The following is a 19,679-nucleotide window of genomic DNA, read 5'->3' as shown; positions in this document are numbered from 1 at the left end:
CCCAAGGTTCCAGAAGTTCTGAGATGATCCTTGGGTGTGTGGACTACAACTCCCAGAATGCACCTGCCGCAAACTCCTTTTTGGCCACTGGACAGTGGTCAGATGGTTGGTTTCTTCAGGAGTTGGTGCAGGTGACTCTGGATAGCAAGTTTTCACCTGTAACAAACAGGGAGTTCCTCCTTGAACCAGTTGAAGCCGGGCAAAGTCCTTCTTGTGGTGAAGCCCAAGTGTGCAGCTGGTGCAGTCCTTCAGAGTGCAGGGTCCGGGAGCAGGCCATTGGTCCAGCAGGGCAGTCCTTCTTCTCCTGTAGTTCTTCCTTGTTGGAATCTGATGGGGATCTGAGGTGTGGGTGCAGGTCTGCCAGTTTTATCCCTGCTCGTGGGTGAAAAACAGGGGGGTCCTGGTTCTCCAATCAGGGGCAGGGTCCTTCTCCCTGTGATGACCACTTCCTGGGAAGTGTGGCAAAATCAATCCCAGGGAGCAACATTCCTCAAAAATCCATCATGGCTGAAAGTGATTTTTGGAGGTTACATCTGCCTAAGCCCACCCACTTGTGTGGCTAAAAATCCTCTCTCCTGCCCTCTCCTAATCTAATCAAGGGGGCACCTAATTGTCTGGGTTTGCAGGATGTGGGGGTGTTGCTGGGTTGCTCCAAATGTCCTTCTCTGCCTTTAAAGACCAGTTTGGCAGCCCTCCCCCTTCCTGCCTCACCATCTGCTGAGGGGAGATCTCCTCCCACAGGCACATCTCTTTGTGTGACGCCAGGCCACTTCACACCTCATCAAGGCAGCCTGGCCAGGCTGCCAGAGGCTGGCCATTCAGAGCACAGCAGCAAAAACACTGGAGGGTTGAAGTTGGCAACTTTTGAGGTAAATTTTAAAACTCTTTACCTGAACAAGTTAGATTACATCCAACAACTAGAAGTTGTAGGATTTATTATAGCAATTAATTTGACACCAAACTCTTGGTATCTGTTACTTAAGGGACTTTTAAAATTAAAATAAAGTCTCTCCATTCTAGCCTATAGAGGCCATTCACTACAATGAGGGAAAAATGAATTTGGCTGTTTTACCTCACCAGGGCTTATAAAACTATGTTTATAAGGTCCCTGATTATAGTTACATGGCACCCAGCCCTAGGGGCACATAGGGCACACTTTAGGGGTGACATATAAGTAAAAATAAGGTAGTTTAAGACTTTGGAACTACTTTTAATTCCAAAATCGAATTTGCATGTAACTTTAATTTAAAAGCAGCCAGCAAGGCAGGCCTGCCTTTAAAATGACACTGGACACCTCAGCAGTGCACCTATGGGGGCACTACCTATGCTGGGGTCCCTAAACCTCCATGCCCTACCATATACTAGGGACTTATAGGTAGGTTAACGTTGCCAATTATAATTAGCCTAATTTGCATATCCACTTTACACAGAGCACTGGCCCTGGGACTGGTAAGCAGTACCCAGGGCACAGCCAAGAGTCAGTAACCACCAGTACCTGTCCAAAAAGTTTGGGGGTGACCAGGGCAAAAAGGAGGACTTTCCTACACTGCCACCCCCCTACCCCCCAGATGAAAGGTGATGGGTACTAACCTACACCCTGGTAGTCCTCATCAGCTAAGTGAAAAAACCTGGAAAGCCCATCTGCATTGGCATGGGCAGTCCCAGGTCTGTGCTCCACTGTGAAGTCCATCCCTTTAGGGAAATAGACCACCTTAACAGTTTTGGGTTCTCCCCCCTCATTTGCATCAACCATCTGAGAGGTCTGTGGTCAGTTTGTACACGGAAGTGAGTGCCAAACAGGTATGGCCTCAACTTCTTCAGGGACCAGACCACAGCAAAGGCCCCCTCGCAATGGCACTCCATCTTTTCTCTCTGGGGAGTAGTCGCCTGCTGATGAAGGCAACTGGTTGATCTTGGCCCTCCTCATTAACTTGTGCTAACACTGCCCCAATCCCATCCTCTGAAGCATCTATTTGCACTATAAACTACTTGCAATAGTCAGGGGCCAGTAACACTGGTGCTGAACACATAGCCTGTTTTAGGGTGTCAAAAGCTTTCTGACATTCTGGGGTCCAAATGGCCTTCTTGGACTGTTTCTTGGAGGTAGGTTCAGTCAGAGGAGCCACTATGGTCCCATAATGCTGAACAACCCTCCTGTAGTAGCCAGTCAGGCAAAGAAAGGCCCTCACATGAGTCTGGGTTTTAGGAGCCTCCCAATCCAGGATAGTCTGGATCTTGGGCTGGAGAGGTTGTACATGGCCTCCACCAACAAGGTGGCCCAGGTACACAACTGAGCTTTGCCCTATCTGGCACATGCTTGCCTTGATAGTCAGGCCTGCTTGAAGCAGAGCCTGAAGCACTTCCTTCAGGTGGACCAGGTGGTCCTCCCAGGTGGAACTGAAGACAGCTACATCATCCAGACAAGCTGTACTGAAAGATTCCAACCCAGATAGGACTCTATTCACCAACCGTTGGAAGGTGGCAGGAGCATTTTTCAGGCCAAAGGGCCTTGAACTGAAAGTGGCCCTCTGGTGTGGAAAATGCTGACCTCTCCTTAGCTCCTGGACTTAAGGTAATCTGCCAGTATCCTGATGTCAGATCAAATGTGCTCAGGAATTTGGCAGCCCCCAACCTATCAATGAGCTCATCAGCTCTAGGTATGGGGTGAGCATCAGTCCTAGTGACTGCATTTAGTCCTCTGTAGTCCACACAGAATCTCAATTCCTTCTTCCCACCTTGGGGATTAGGTTTGGGCACCAGTACCACTGGACTGGACCAAGGACTGTCAGAGGGCTTAATTACCTTGAGCTCCAACATCTTAGCCACTTCAGCTTTGATGTTGGCCTTGACCTGGTCAGACAGCCTGTACAGCTGTTTTTTGACAGGTAAGCTGTCACCAGTGTCAACGTCATGGACACACCAATTGGTGAGTCCAGGGGTCAGGGATTCCCTCCACTGACCCATCGTGTTCATTGGAGGACAGGAGGTCTGGCAGAGGTTCACTCTCCTCCTCCTTCCCTTCATCAGTGACCATCAGCATGGTCATGTCTGCCCTATCCTAGTGGGGTTTCAATCTGTTGACATGCAGGATCCTATGAGGATTCCTGGGGGTGCCAAGGTCCACCAAGTAGGTGACCTCACCCTTTTTCTCCACAATTGGATAGGGCCGTCCATTTGGCCTGAAGTGCCCTAGGAGCCAAGTGCTCCAAAACCCACACCAGCTGTCCTGGGTGATACTCAGGCATGGTAGCCTTCAGGTCATGCCAGAGCTTCATGGCTCTTGGCTGGCCTCCAGGTTTCTGCTTGCCTTCTTCATGTACTCAGCCATGCGTGACCACATGCCCAGTATATAATCCAGCACATTCTCCTTGGACTCTTTGAGAGGCTTCTCCCAAGACTCTCTCACCAAGCACAATGGGCCTCTTACAGGGTGCCCAATCAGTAATTCAAAGGGGCTGAATCCAACCCCCTTTTGTGGCACCTCTCTATAGGCAAACAGCAGGCATGGGAGGAGAACATCCCATCTCCTCCTGCGTTTGTCAGACAAACCCATGATCATGCCCTTCAGGGTCTTATTAAATATTTCCACCAGACCATTGGTCTGTAGATGATAGGGGGTGGTGAACTTATAAGTAACACCACACTCATCCTACATGGCTTTCAGACAGGCAGACATCACATTTGTGCCCCTATCTGAGACCCCCTCCTTTGGGAATCCTACTCTGGTGAACACACCAAGTAGGGCCCTAGCCACTGTGGGACAGTGACTGTCCAGAGGGGTATTGCCTCAGGGTACCTGGTGGCATGGTCCACAACCACCAAAATGTACCTGTTGGATGAGGCAGTTGGTGGGTCTAGGGGACCAACAATGTCAATACCCACCCTCTCAAAGGGAGTCCCAACCGCTGGCAGTGGTATCAAGGGAGCCTTTGGCTTGCCCCCTGTCTTGCCACTGGCTTGGCAGGTAACACAGGAGCTGCAAAACTTCCTGACTTTTTCTGACATTTGGGGCCAATAAAAATGGTCAATCAGCCTGTTCCACGTCTTGGTCTGTCCCAAATGTCCAGCTAAGGGAATATCATGGCTTAAAGTGAAGAGGAATTCTCTATACTTCTGGGGGACCACTACTCTCCTGGTTGCCCCTGGTTTGGGGTCCCTTGCCTCGGTGTAGAGAACTCCATCCTCCCAGTAAACGTTGTGGGTCCCACTGGTATCCCCTTGTTCTTGCCTGGCAGCAGTCAGCCTTAGGCCCTCAAGAGTGGGACACTCTCTTTGTCCCTGGCACAACACTTCTCTGGTGGGCCCACCTGCCCCTTGCAGTTCTGCCAAATCAGGCAGAGCTTGCAGGGGAAGTGGCCCTCCCTCAGAGGTCAGATCCTCCCCCTCAGGTTTGGATTCCTCCTGATCCTCTGTACTTGTGGGGGCTGGCAAGCCAGACCCAGTGCCCTTTCTCTTCTTCTTGGAGGCTTGGCCCATTGTTCCAGGGTCCAAGTGTCCAGCACTTCCCTGTTGTGATGCCTGTGACCTGGTCACAGCACACACCCATTCAGGGAGGTCCAGCATCTGTGCATAGACCCTTCTCTCCACCTCTGACCATTCAGATGCTTCAAGATCATTTCCCAGCAGATACTCTACTGGGAGGGCAGGAGCTACAGCTACCTTCTTAGGGTCAGTCACACCTCCCCATTCCAGGCTCACCATAGCCATGGGATGGAGTTTGGTTCTGGTATCTGCATAAGTCACTTGGTGGAAGACACCAGGTAAGACCTGTTCTGAAGAAACCAGCTTCTCTTTGACCATTGACACACTGGCTCCTGTATCTCTCAGAGCTTCCACCTCAGTACCATTGACTTTAGCCCTCTGCCTATACCTCTCCATGCTGGGAGGTAAGGTGGCCATAGTTGCAATGTCCACCCCACCCACGAATACTAAGGTGACCTCTGTGTACCCTGATCCCAGCCCTGGGCCAACTTCCACCCCCATTCCTACACTAGCAATCCCCTGGGATTGCCCACCAGTGGGGGGCTTCTTGGAGCAGATAGCATCTCCTCTTTTGTGTCCAGGTTGATGACACTCAAAGCACTTGCCGGCCTTAGCAAGCTCCTGAAACTTTCCTGCTTTAACAGGATCATAATGCTTTCCCTGATACCCTTTCCCCTTAGAAGTGGAATGGCTCGGGGCTCACCCACCCTGAGAAGTTTTTGGGGACTCTTGTGAGGACTCCTTGGGCTTTTTATAATTTTTCCCTTGGTTCTTCCCCTGAGAAGAAACATGTCCTCCCCTTTTTCTGATCACCCCCTATGGGCTTCTGGTTAACCCTAGTTCTTAACAAGTCATCTGCTGCCTCCCCCATCTCTCTGGGGTTGGTCAACTTAGAAACAACTAGATACTGGCGGAGCTTCTCTTGGACACAATTGGTTAGAAGGTGCTCCCTCATAATCAAATTGTACAGCCCCTCAAAGGTGCTTACCTTGTTGCCCTGTATCCAGCCCTCTAGAGCTTTAACTGAGATGTCCACAACGTCCACCCAGGTCTTTTGGGTGTCCCTAAACTTGAGCCTATACTGCTCTGGGGTCAGACCAAACTTTTTAGTCAAGCATCTCTCCACAATTGGATAGGGCCCAGTCCATTTGGCCTGAAGTGCCCTAGGAGCCAAGTGCTCCAAAACCCACACCAGGTGTCCTGGGTGATACTCAGGCATGGTAGCCTTCAGGTCACGTATGAATCTGCCTCCCCCCCCCCTCAAGGTTAAGAGCCTATCCCTCCCAGAGTTCGGGACCAACTCCCAACGAAGTGAACCCCAGTACTGAGGCTTAACTCTCCTCATCTGGAGGGCCCTCTCTAAGGCCCCTAGCCACTTATCTATGTAGTCCCCCTCTAGATAGGCAGGAACCACCCCCTTGGGTAATCTGGGGCAAAAAACCCCACCCATGAACACCTCATCTTCTCTGTCAGTGCCACCATCTTTTTCTCTTCCCTTGCCCACTTTTTATTTTCTAAGGCCAGCTTCTCTGCTTCCAAAGCTATAAATGCTAGCTGGGCCTCCAGCTCTCTTTCCCTTAGGGACAGGAATTCTCCTCCTGAAGGAACCCCTTCCCCCAACTAGCTTTGGGTATGACCCTAGTGACTGTGTGTAGTGAGGACCGGTCTTCCTCATCCTCACTTAGGCTCAGATGCCCTCCCTCCCCTGAGTGGTTGGAGCTAGCATCCTCCCCTGCTTCTTCCTCCTCTGGAGCTTCCTCTGAGCCTACCTCTTGGGCCTCAGCCCATGCTGTCAGGGATTTAATCAGGACATGCTTCCTCAGGTCAGTGGTTGCAGGCAACCCCTTTCAGTATGAAACCCCCTAAGCTGGACTACTGTCAGTGTGGGTAGGCTAGCCAGATCAAGCTCCATGGCTCCCTAGTTTTGTGTCAGCAAACACGTTTTACAAAAATTGGAAACAAGAATTTAGAAAAATCACAAAAAATCAATAATTTAAATTAATCCAAATTAAAAACTAAAAACAATTTTTGCACTAGGACAATTTAAAGGATTTTTAATTTGTTTTACTTAAAACTGTAATGTGATGCTGAACACAAGTACAGGATCCCACCGCTGCCACCAAAAATGTTGGAAAATGTGTTATTGGTAAGGGCAGGTATGTACCTACACTTAGCAATGGGCCACCAACCTCCACTTAGGTCCAGTTAGGTCTCAGTAAATTAAACCCAGCTCAACCCTTGGTAGGTTGGCAACGAGCGACAAGGCTTAACTTAGGACACAGAGTGTAAAGCATTCAAATATCACAAAACAGTAATTAAATAAAACACAGGAAACAGTTTGAAAATCCAAAATCAATTTAGAAAAATAGATTATATCTTTATCTTTAAAATGACACAAAAACGAATAAATTCGAATAAGGGGAACCGGAGATATGAATTTTTAAGGAATTATTGTTTTCTAGCACCTAGAAACAAAAAGCGCCAATCTGGTCATCTGGTCGCACCTCGACTGGGGCAAAGTCAAAGTTTAAGGCCGACCGCGATGGAGCCCGGCTCGGCTACAGCCCGCGGGAGGCCTCGGTCAAAAGTTTACCTTAGGACTTAGTCATTTTTCTGAAGATTTTGTTCAGCGGGCCCAACCTGCCAGTCCAATCCGACCTCCTGGAACTCTTCCTCGGATACGCGTCGTGGGAGCCCTCGGTGAAGATTTTTACCTTCGGACTTAGTCGTTTTATTCGAGGCGAAAATCCTTCGACCAGGGCAAACCTGGATCTTGATCCGACGTCCTTGGAGCCCTCCTCGGATACGCTGGCTGGGAGGACCCGGTCAACTTCCTACGTTCAGACTTAGGCCCTCATTCTGACCCTGACGGTTCTCTACCGCCAGGGCCAACGGGGGCGGGAGCACCGCCGACAGGCCGGCGGTGCCCCCTTGGGCATTCTGACCGCGGCGCTTTGGCCGCGGTCAGAACGGGAAAACCGGCAGTCTCCCGCTGGTTTTCCACTGCCCGTAAGAATCCTCCAAGGCGGCGCAGCTCGCTGCGCCGCCGAGGGGATTCTGACAATCCCTACCGCCATCCCGAGCCGCCAGGAACAGGTTGGCGGTAGGGATTGTCGTGGGGCCCCTGGGGGCCCCTGCAGTGCCCATGCCAATGGCATGGGCACTGCAGGGGCCCCCGTAAGAGGGCCCCGCTAGTATTTCACTATCTGCGTAGCAGACAGTGAAATACGCGACGGGTGCAGTAGCACCCGTCGCACCTTCCCACTCCGCCGGCTCGATTACGAGCCGGCATCCTCATGGGAAGGGAGTTTTTCTCTGGGCTGGCGGGCGGTCTTTTGGAGACCGCCCGCCAGCCCAGGGAAAAACTCATAATACCCTCCGCGGTCTTCTGACCGCGGAGCGGTATAATGGAGGGCGGAATCCTGGCGGGCGGCCTCCGCCGCCCGCCAGGGTCATAATGAGGCCCTTAGTCTCTTTTTGGGAGATTTTCTTCACCGGGACGAACCTGCAAGTCAGGCCAGGTCGCGGTTGAGGCAAGTCGGCTAGAGTTGCCGCAGCGGGTCGGTCCCTCTATGGAGCTTTTTTCCAAAAGTTCTCCAAAGTTCTCCAAACTTCTGGATCTTCTTCCAGATGTTCCTTTAATGTTCTTTTGGGGTCCACAGCTCACCCCAAGGTTCCAGAAGCTCTGAGATGATCCTGGGGTGTGTGGACTACAACTCCCAGAATGCACCTGGCGCAAACTCCTTTTTGGCCACTGGACTGTGGTCAGCTGGTTGGTTTCTTCAGGAGTTGGTGCAGGGGACTCTGGTTAGCAATTTTTCACCTGTAGCAAACAGGGAGTCTCTCCTTGAACCAGTTGAAGCCAGGCAAAGTCCTTCTTGTGGTGAAGCCCAAGTGTGCAACTGGTGCAGTCCTTCAGAGTGCAGAGTCCAGGTGCAGGTCAGGGGTCCAGCAGGGCAGTCCTTCTTCTCCTGTAGTTCTTCCTTGTTGGAATCTGATGGGGATCTGAGGTGTGGGTGCAGGTCTGCCAGTTTTATCCCTGCTCCTGGGTGAAAAACAGGGTGGTCCTGGTTCTCCAATCAGGGGCAGGGTCCGTCCCCCTATGATGACCACTTCCTGGGAAGCGTGGCAAAAAATCAATCCCAGGGAGCAACATTCCTCAAAAATCCATCATGGCTGAAAGTGTTTTTTGGAGGTTACATCTAGCTAAGCCCACCCACTGGTGTGGCTAAAAATCCTAAACACACCCCTCTCCTAATCTAATCAAGGGGGCACCTAATTGTCTGGGTTTGTGGGATGTGGGGGTGTTGCTGTGTTGCTCCAAATGTCCTTCTCTGCCTTTGAAGACCAGTTTGGCAACCCTCCCCCTTCCTGCCCCACCATCTGCTGAGGGGAGATCTCCTCCTACAGGCACACCTCTTTGTGTGTATAGCCAGGCCACTTCACACCTCATCAAGGCAGCCTGGCCCGGCTGCCAGAGGCTGGCCAATCAGAGCACAGCAGCAAAAACACTGCAGGGCTGAAGTTGGGAACTTTTCAGGTAAAGTTTAAAACTCTTTACCTGAACAAGTTATATTAAATCCCACAACTGGAAGTTGTGGGATTTATTATAACAATTAATTTGATACCAAACTCTTGGTATCTGTTACTTAAGGGGACTTTTAATATTAAAATAAAGTCTCCCCATTCTAGCCTATGGAGGCCATTCACTACAATGAGGGAAAAAAGAATTTGGCTGTTTTACCTCACCAGGGCGTATAAAACTATTTTTATATGGTCCCTGCTTATAGTTACATGACACCCAGCCCTATGGGCACAAAGGGCACACCTTAGGGGTGACTTATATGTAAAAATAAGGTAGTTTAAGACTTCGGAACTACTTTTAATTCCAAAGTCGAATTTGCATGTAACTTTAATTTATAAGCAGCCAGCAAGGCAGGGCTGTCTTTAAAATGACACTGGGCACCTCAGCAGTGCACCTATGGGTGCACTACCTATGCTGGGGTCCCTAAACATCCATGCCCTACCATATACCAGGGACTTATAGGTAGGTTAACTTTGCCAATTATAATAGCCTCATTTTCATATCCACTTTACACAGAGCACTGGCCCTGGGACTGGTAAGCAGTACCCAGGGCACAGCCAAGAGTCAGTAACCACCAGTACCTGTCCAAAACGTTTGGGGGTGACCAGGGCAAAAAGGAGGACTTTCCTACAGTGGCTGACCAACCAATTTGCACAACCAAACTGTCCCACCTTCTGAAACTTAGCATTTACTGTTGTCATTCAGAGTTCTTTCCAGCCTAATCAAGCTAAACACTACAGTAAGCAGATGCACCTTACACAATCACATCCTACCAGATGATACATTTTTAATAGAAAAGCATACTTATTGATTCAGTGCCTACTTACAGTTTTCAACATGCTGAACAGGGCCATTTCAGAAAGCATCAACTTTCACCAGATTCAAAAGTATGCAATTCTGTAACCATTAAAAACGTAAAATATCCCTAAGCTTTGAATTGTCACTGAAACATGGTTTATTTAAAATTGCATTTCCACCTTTTGCAGTTTAGTACCTGTTAAAGCCAGGTTTTACAGTACCCAGAAGCCATAAACAATGTTTTCAACAGAGCACTGATAGGGAAGGAGGCAGCATAGTAATCATTTTTAAAACCAACTTTTAAATCTCAAACAAATTTATAGTAAATCATGTTTTGGTCGAGTGATTGGATTGCTGCTATTAAACATCATCCAACTATATATTACATTCTATTTGCTTATCTACCACCAAACACCATCCCTATTTCCAAAAGTCTGTCATTGATGTTGAAACCCAATAGGTAGTCCTTTCTTATTAGATCTACTGATTATCTTTGAGTCAGCACTTCTGTCTGTGTGACTGGCAGCACAGGAAATCACACTATTGGTTCTTTCTCTCGCATATGTGGTGGGCCACTGACTGATTCAAATATGCTGGCTCAGAAGAGCAGACTGTGGTCAAACCTTCTACACCTATCACTAGCTCAGACCATTTACTTGCCCCATTTAATATCTGGGTTCCCACCTAGACTTCAGTGGAAAAAATGAACCAAAAATATCTGTACAGACCGAGCTTGGAAACTGTCAATAATCTCGGTGTAGATTCCTGAGGCCCAACCTAAAACGAATTTTATTTATTACCACAAAAAGATGTTGGCAATCTCAGACCCATTTTCCTATCAGCACTTTTGTTTGGTTAGCTCCAATCAAACTTAAAGTCATATCCTCTAAAGCTGTATTCCATATTTATTTCATTATTCAATTTTATTCAATCAAGTGATTCAAACAAGCTTTGCAGAAGAAAAAGAAGACTAAGTTTTAGAGCATGAGTGGCATCAATTCGATGATAATACAGAAGTACAAGATAGCTAAGATTGTATGAATATGAACGTCAGAAGGAAAATAATATATCGTGTACATCTGTATGTGGCAAACTGATAATATATCTCAGCGGAATTGTTTACCATGAACAATGATCTAATCCGTCATTTACCATTGTGGAGATTCTACCAACACAAACGTATTTCATTTCAAAGTGGACATGACAAAATAAAATCCTATCGTTCAGCTTCAGGCTTGGAGGTGATCTATGTACTGGAAGTGCATTGTGGCAGTGTTGGGTCTCAGCTCATTTTAGATCTTCAGTCGTCTACTCTTACTCAGCTCATTTTAGATCTTCAGTCGCCTACTCTTAAGTGAGCGAACTTCTTTACTGAAATGTGATCTCTGCGGATTGCAGGGTCTTTAAATACGCTTCTATTCTAGTTGAATTGGGTTTCTCTCAGAGATCAGCTGCTTCAATGCTTCTTTTTATCTATAACTCAGAGCGCTAGCAATTCTGCTAGATCTTTGAGAGAAATGTGTGCTTTCGTGTATAAAGACCGTTTAGCGGCCACCACCTAGATCACATCAGCTTTTGTAGCAATGAGGTGGTGGATCTCCGCCAATCTACTAAACCTGAATTAATTTTAAAAAAACAGCTAATTCTTCTTAATCCAGCAAGTTGTCCTAATTAGAAGCCGGCATTTTTGCTCGGCTGCATAAGTAAAGTCCCTTCTTGCTTCGGGCTTGAGAGAAATGAATTGCTGGTTGACACAAAATCCTGCTTTTACTACTCAAGCTTGTCATGTTTTGCGATAACCTTTCCAACACATCGGCGCCACAGTTTACTCTCCCATACCTTCTCCTGACTATGGGAATCTTTTACTTCCTTGAAAGAAACGTAAATCAACTCCAGAAGATAATGAATGCCATTTCTACGCCATGACTAAATACAATAAATGATTATATTTTGTCTGATACAAGGTCATTCAGTCCACTGTGCCCCAGTCAAGAACCACATTTGCTTTAAATCACTTGGTATTGTACATAACAGGACTCAGCTTTACCTCAGACAAGTTCAATAAATAGCGTTCCCTTAGTTCGGAGACTCAACATCGCCTTACAGTCAGGCCTTTGCAAAGATGTAAACTTTGGCAGATGCTCCTTTTAGGGATTCCGTGCCAAACTCAAGTTGCCTTGAAAACATTGTCACAAGTTCCATAATGTCATTATACTTGGTTTTACATCCTGCAACGGACTACATACACCCTCGTTGTGATATGTATTTTCTGCACGGCGCAGCATATTCCACTTGGGTGAAAGCATGTTGTGAAAAACCTAACATAGAACCAACAGCAGTATGCTTATTTTTTATGGCAGTTTGAAGAGCCGCAGAAAAACAATAAATCTAAAATATGCATACACATGTTGGTATAACTACCTGCTCGAAATTATTCTGATGCACAACAGCCATTTGGGATCTGTTTTTTGGAACCATACAAAGTATGTGTGATATTATCAAACGCGGTCCACCTTACCTCAGAACAGAGCCATCTGCTGCAAGTTTGAGGATATTGCCTTCCTCCAGATCCAACACCAGGCCTTTTGAGCTGAAATAATTGTGTGGAAAACAAACGTTAATTAACTGTAGCAGTCATGGCAGGACTCAGTCCCATAAACATTTATTTGGATCCTTCCCTCAGGTAGTTATTTCGTGTGCACTCTACACTTTAGGTAGAGAGATGTGCTAACCGCAGACCAAGAGCTGCGCAGCCTTGGCCACTTTGCCACTTTCAAACAATATATCACGATCAGATTTTTAGGAACACGGACAAATAAGTCATCTTACTCCAATTTGGGATTTTGCCAATTCAGAAGTAAACCGCTATCCTTTAAAAAAAAACTTTTGCATTTTACAAGGCCCTGCAAAATATGGAGTCAAATATCTAAATGCCTTTCTACATAAGACAAAACACGTTCATTAACTGCTGTGTAGGGAGGCGAGAAAGTGGACATGCCCTTGAAATGTACACTTTACATTGCTATTCACTTGTCCCACCTAGAGCATTGCGGAAGCTCGGAAAGGGGAAAATGTAGGGGTGACTGTTCACCCTCGTTCCAGTGGAAGCAGGGGACTCTATATGTGGAGGCATACTTTTGTTTTTTTGACACAGAAGGTGGATGTTTAGTCTTAGGACGATCAGCGCCGATGGTAAAATATACTTTGCAGTTCAGAGATATAGACAGCTCTTCCAGATACCGCCAGTCTGTACTATTCCAAAACTGAAATTTATCCCAGACCATGGCTTTAGGTGGAATGGAAAAAAAGTGTGTTGGGTGGATCTCTAAAAGGGGTGTGGCCTGCGTAATTAAGGTTGTAGCCTACATACTTAAACTAAAGTTCTGTGATTTGTATTTTGTGCCAACCAACAGGTATTTTGGAGCCTCTCTGCATTTCCAGTAATATCCAGATATATAAAACACCAGGCTACTGATTGTTTCACACACGAGTAGCCCTGTAAACATGTCTCAGACCTGCCACTGTAGTGTCAGTGTGTGCAGTCCTGCACTGCCAATTCGACTTGTCAAGTGTACCCACTTGCCAGGTCCAGCCCCTTCCTTTTTGTACATGTAAAAGGCTCACCTAAAGTAGACCCTAGGTAGCACCATGGTCAGGGTGCAGTGTATTCAAAAGGTAGGACATGTACTGATGCATTTTACATGTCCTGATAGTGAAATACTGCCAATTTCATTTTTCACTATTGCAAGGCCTATCTCTCCCAAAGGTTAACATGGGGACTACCTTTAAATATATTTTAAGTGCAGTTTCCCATTGGGAGCAGATAGGGACTTGGAGTGGGGAGTCTCTAAACTCACAATTTAAAAAAATTTTTTTTGTTAAAGTTGGTTTTGGATTGTCAGTTTGAAAATGGCACTTTTAGAAAAGTGGTATTTTCTTGCTTAACCATTCTGTGCCTCTGCCTGCCTGTGGAATCCACGTCTAGGTCAGACTGACAGTTGAGCTGTTTGTGAATTCCCTCTAGACAGTGACACAAAGGGAGCTGGGGAATGTCCTGCATATCCTGATGAGTCTCCTGGGCTAGAGTGGGGAGGGAGGAGCTGACACCTGCACCTGAAAGGGCTGTGCCGATCCTCATATAATGCAGTCTCCGACCCCCTGGTGTGTGTCTGGGGCCAGGCCTGAGCAAGGTAGGATCTTGTGAACAACAGGCACTGTCCTTTGAAGTATGCCTACTTCAAAGGCAAAAATGGGTATAAGTAGTGGACCCAAAACCCCATACTTTTAGAACACTTCTGGATTAAGAGGAACCTCTGCCAAGGAGAAGAGCTGAAGAGCTGGAGGAGGAATACTGCCCCTTTGCTGTGTGTGCTTTGCTGGGTTGGCCTGCAGTTGCTGCTTCTGCCACAGAGAAGACAAAGACTGGACTTTGCTGTGTTTCCTGCTTGTGAAGTTTCTCCAAGGGCTTGGACTGAGCTTGCCTCCTGTTAAGAAGTCTCAGGAACAGCAAAGACTTCAGCTACCAGCCTCTGCGTTCATCAACTCACCAATGGGTGCCTATTCCAGTTTCTGGGCTCTTGGTGCTGGATGATGCCCAGACTGACGCCTCTGCCTGACCCCGCGATGCCGCCTTCAACTGTTATGTTATGTTATGTTATGCGTATTTATATAGCGCCTAACTGCCCTAAGGCCTCGTAGCGCTTCAAATGCCATCGCAAAGATGAAACTATTTCTATTCGAAGAAGAGTTTAGGTTTTAAATAACCATGTTTTCAGGTCCTTCCTAAAGGAAGTTTCTTGAGAATTGGATCTTAAACTGAAAGGCAGGTTGTTCCACAGCACAGCACCTTGATATGCCAGTGATCTTCCTCCCCATCTTGCCCTCCTAACCAACGGTACCATGATCAGGTTAGCTGATGAGGATCTGAGTGGCCTAGCTGAAACATAAATCTGTGCCAGTGTTTTAAGCATTTCAGGAACCTTATTAAAGATGGCCCTGTGAATATGACAGAGGGCCTTAAACTGAATCCTCTCTGCAACCGGAAGCCAGTGTAGGGAGACGATTCCTGCTCTTATAGAGTGTTGTTTGGGGATATTTAAAAGTAGGCGTGCCGCGGCATTCTGTACTCTTTGTAATCTTTGGATAACAAATTTAGGAGATCCTATAAACAAGGCGTTGCCATAGTCAATTCGCGAGCCTATCACCGCCTGGATGACCAATCTTCTAGCCAAAAAAGGTAATATTGTTTGAACCTTTCTGAGCATCCTAAGCAGAGCAAATGAAGTTCCTGCTATTCTATTGGCATGTTGTGCCATCGATAGTAGGGGATCCAACCAGACGGCCAAGCTTTTAATAAGGCTTTTGGGCGGAGGCTGTGGTCCCCCTTGGAGTGCAATGACCCCGACTGACATCGCAGGCCTGACGTCGCCGCAACCCCGCTGCGTACTGTAACTTCGTGAGTACTGAGTGCTGTGTCACTGACGTCCATGACACTCGACTTTGCTGCGGCACCTGCAGCCCCAGTAGCATGTCTTCGATCCCGTAAGGTCTTGACCCGTTGCATACTGACCCTGCTGGAGCGTAAGGATCCGACACTTCGCACCAACACCTTCTCATCTCCACTGCTCCACAGCAAGGACCCAATGCTTCCTACCGACGCCTGCGCTCCACTGCTCTGCGGCACCAGAACCGAACCCCCACTGATACAGCGATGCCTCGCTTCCCCAACTTGTTTCCTCACTTTCAAAAAGCACTGTACCTGGGGGGTCCGAGCAATTCCGTGACCAGCGCCATTGGCGTCGGATTGTTGGGAATGACAGTCAGGATAACCCCAAATTGAAGAATGTGTGTTTCTAAGTGCTATATTGAAGTTTAATCCTTGAAAATTTATACCTTTGCTGGTTTATGTTAGATGTTTTTTGTTGTTTTGGTCTTGTTTTACTCAGATAACTATTGGCTATTTTTATAAACTGGTGTTGAGTGCTTTTGTGGTGTTTTCATTGTGTTACTGTAGGTGTTTGTAGGAAAATGGCTCCTTGTTGCAGTTACCCCCCCACTTTGTGCCTGATATTGATGCTGACTTCACTGAGAAGTGTGCTGGGATCCTGCTAACCAGGCCCAAGCACCAGTGTTCTTTCACTAAAAATGTACCATTGTTTCCACAATTGGCACACCCCTGGCACACAGATAAGTCCCTTGTAATAGGTACCAGTGGTACCAAGGGCCCAGTGACCAGGGAAGGTCCCTAAGGGCTGCAGCATGTGTTGTGCTACCATAAGGGACCCATCACCTAACACATGCACACTGCCATTGCAGATTGTGTGTGTTGGTGGGGAGACAAAGGCAAAGTCGACATGGCACCCCCCTCAGGATGCCATGCACCCAAAATACTGCCTGTGGCATAGGTAAGGCACCCCTCTAGCAGGCCTTAAAGCCCTAAGGCAGGGTCCACTATACCACAGGTGAGGGCACAGCTGCATGAGCCATATGCCCCTACAGTGTCTAAGTCCATTCTAAGATACTGTAAGTACAGTGTGGCCATATTAAGTATATGGTTTGGGAGTTTGTCAAAACAAACTCCACAGCTCCATAACGGCTACACTGAATACTGGGAAGTTTGGTATCAAACTTCTCAGAATAATAAACCCACACTGATGCCAGTGCTGGATTTATTACAAAATGCACACAGAGGGCATCTTAGAGATGCCCCCTGTATTTTATCCCAATCCTTCAGAGCAGGACTGACTGGTCTGTGCCAGCCTGCCACTGAGACGAGTTTCTGACCCCATGGGGTGAGAGCCTTTGTGCTCTCTGAGGCCAGAAACAAAGCCTGCACTGGCCGAAGGTGCTTTACACCCCCCCCTGCAGGAACTGTAAAACCTCGCAGTGAGCCTCAAAGGCTCAGGCTTCATGTTACAATGCCCCAGGGCACTCCAGCAAGTGGAGATGCCCACCCCCTGGACACAGCCCCCACTTTTGGCGGCAAGTCCGGAGGAGATAATGAGAAAAACAAGAAGGAGTCACCCTCCAACCAGGACAGCCCCTAAGATGTCCTGGGCTGAGGTGACCCCTGCTTTAGGAAATCCTCCATCTTGTTTTGGAGGATTCCCCCCAATAGGATTAGGGATGTGCCCCTCTCCTCACAGGGAGGAGGCACAAAGAGGGTGTAGTCAGCCTCAAGAACAGTAGCCATTGGCTACCTCCCCCCAGACCTAAACACACCCCTAAATTGAGTATTTAGGGGCGACACTGAACCCAGGAAATCAGATTCCTGCAACCTACAACAAGAAGAAAGACTCTTGACTTCAAAGCCCCGCAGAGACAACAGAGACGATAACTGACTTGGCCCCAGTCCTACCAGCCTGCCTCCAGATTCAAAGAACCTGCACAGTGATGCATCCGGCAGGACCAGCGACCTCTGAGGACACAGAGGACTGATCTGCAACTAAAGGACCAAGAACCTCTCAAGGACAGCGGCTCTGTCCAAAAACAACTACAAAACAAGCAACTTTAAAGAGTCTCCAACTGCCCGCCAGAAGCGTGAGTCTTCACACTCTGCATCCGACGCCCCCGGCTCAAGTTTGGAGAAACCAACACTGCAGAGAGGACTCCCAGGCGACTCTAACGACGTGGAAATCCTGAGTCGATCTCCCTGCACCCCCACAGTGACACCTGCAGAGAGGATCTAGAGGCTCCCCTGACGGGGATTGCCTGGTAACAAAGGAACCCGAAGCCTGGACCAAGCACTGCACCCGCAGCCCCCAGGACCGAGAGGAACCACCTACCAGTGCAAGAGTGACCAGCAGGTAGCCCTCATCCTATCCCAGTCGGTGGTTGGCCCGAGAAGCCTCCCTGTGCCCTGCCTGCATCGCCAGAGTGACCCCTGGGTCCCTCCATTGTTTTCTATGGCAAACCCAACACCTGCTTTGCACACTGCACCGGGCCGCCCCTGTGCAGCTGAGGGTGTGTTTTGTGTGCTTGTGTGTGTCCCCCCGAGTGCTCTACAAAACCCCCCTGGTCCGCTCCCCGAGGACCCAGGTATGTACCTGTTTGCAGACTGGAACCGGAGCACCCTGGTTCTCTATAGGCGCCTATGTGTTTTGGGCCCTCCTTTGACCTATGCACCTGACCTGCCCTGTGTTGCTGGTGCAGTGGCTTTGAGGTTGCCTTGAACCCCCAACGGTGGGCTGGCTATGCCCAGAAGACTGAACTTGTAAGTGCTTTACTTATCTGAAAAACGAACTATTACTTACCTCCCCCAGGAACTGTTGATTTTTGCAGTGTCCACTTTTAAAATAGCTTATCGCCATTGTAACCAAAACTGTGTGTACTACTGTATTAAATCAAAGGTCTATACTTACCTGTGTGAAGTACCTTACAATTTATGTACTTACCTAAAATTTGAATTTTGTGGTTCTAAAAATAAATTAAGAAAATATATTTTTCTATATAAAAACCTATTGGCCTGGAGTTAAGTCTTTGAGTGTGTGTTCTCATTTATTGCCTGTGTGTGTACAACAAGTGCTTAACACCACCCTCTGATAAGCCTAGCATCGACCACACTACCACAAAATAGAGCATTAGTATTATCTAATTTGCCACTATCAACCTCTAAGGGGAACCCTTGGACTCTGTGCACTCTATCTCTCACTTTGAGATAGTATATACAGAGCCAACTTCTTACAGTGTTGGTATAAATACTTTACACATTGCCTCTGAGATAAGCTTGACTGCTTGAGCCAAGCTACGAAGGGGGTAAGCAGGGGTTATCTGAGTTGTGTATCTCCCTTCCCCTGATTAGAGTGAGGGTTCCTGCTTGGACAGAGTGCAAACTGACTGGCAACCAGAGAACCCATTTCTTACAGACATGAACATAGGGCCTAATAGGGAAACATTTCAATGTCCATTTTTAATTACTGCTGAGCCTGACAGGGAGAGACCTCGCCCACATTAAGCCCTGCATCAGATTCAGGCAACCACATGGGAAAAGCCAGGCAACACATGTAGATCTGAAAAGAAAGTCATGCTGCAGCTCAATGCTGCAAGCTCAACTGACCACAACTTGCGCCCCAGACCTGCACAGTTTTGTCATCAATGATGTAATTTCAAATCTTGCAGTTATGTTATTGATTATGTTATAGAACACGTCATGAGTGGTGTAATATGTGGGGTAATTAGCTGTGCATGTTAAGGGCTCGAGATATAGTTACTTTAGGGCACAAGTTATAGTTACTTTTTTAGTTTTGTTTTTATCAGTGGATCTCTAGGGGTTTTTCAACACAAAGTATTATTTTATTACCGTATATAAAGCCAATCACCTGTTGCGCACTGTGACCATGCCCTGTGTCCAACCCCTCAAAGATCATCAACCCCACACAATGCATGGCCTTTGGACTGCACTGCATGGTGTTGGCTGCAGGACTTGGCTTGCGGCCAGGCCCTGCATTCAACCCCTGACAGGCAGCCAACCACATGCCAAGCACAGCCTTCTAGCATGCACCGCATTTGGTTGCTATCGCTGGCTCTGGCCACACTGAGGCATACTTATAAACTTTGTCAAAGAGTCACAACACCAAAAAAGCTACAAAGTGAACCTACAGGCTTTCTCTAGACATGGGCATATCAATATATATAAAGGAGATCTATCACCTTTCTCCAAAACTCACCAATATTTTTAATTTAATGTATATTTTGGTAATTCATATAATGCATTATTTAACAGTAGTGATTATTATAAAAAATGTTTAAGAACATTTTAGTAAAAAACATGTCTGTGAGTCTTCCTTTTATTATAGTTTCTAATATTGCATTTTGT

General features: G+C 47.5%; 1 protein-coding gene across 5 annotated transcripts in view; it reads right to left on the bottom strand.

Moving 5' to 3' along the window:
• NT5DC1 (5'-nucleotidase domain containing 1) overlaps positions 1-19,679 on the bottom strand; it is a 999,625-nt gene that overhangs the window by 892,769 nt on the left and 87,177 nt on the right. For 3 of the 5 annotated variants that reach the window (XM_069234556.1, XM_069234557.1, XM_069234558.1), the window contains exon 3: positions 12,384-12,455. The exons of the other annotated variants lie outside the window; for them this stretch is intronic. In XM_069234556.1, coding sequence (XP_069090657.1) covers positions 12,384-12,455 — 72 coding nt within the window. The remainder of the gene's footprint in view (positions 1-12,383; positions 12,456-19,679) is intronic. 5 annotated transcript variants of the gene reach the window in all.

The sequence above is a fragment of the Pleurodeles waltl genome, chromosome 5 (assembly GCF_031143425.1).
Source record: "Pleurodeles waltl isolate 20211129_DDA chromosome 5, aPleWal1.hap1.20221129, whole genome shotgun sequence".
Taxonomy (NCBI): domain Eukaryota; kingdom Metazoa; phylum Chordata; class Amphibia; order Caudata; family Salamandridae; genus Pleurodeles; species Pleurodeles waltl.
Note: the sequence above shows the minus strand (reverse complement) of the source record. Positions and strands in the feature narration are given on the sequence as shown.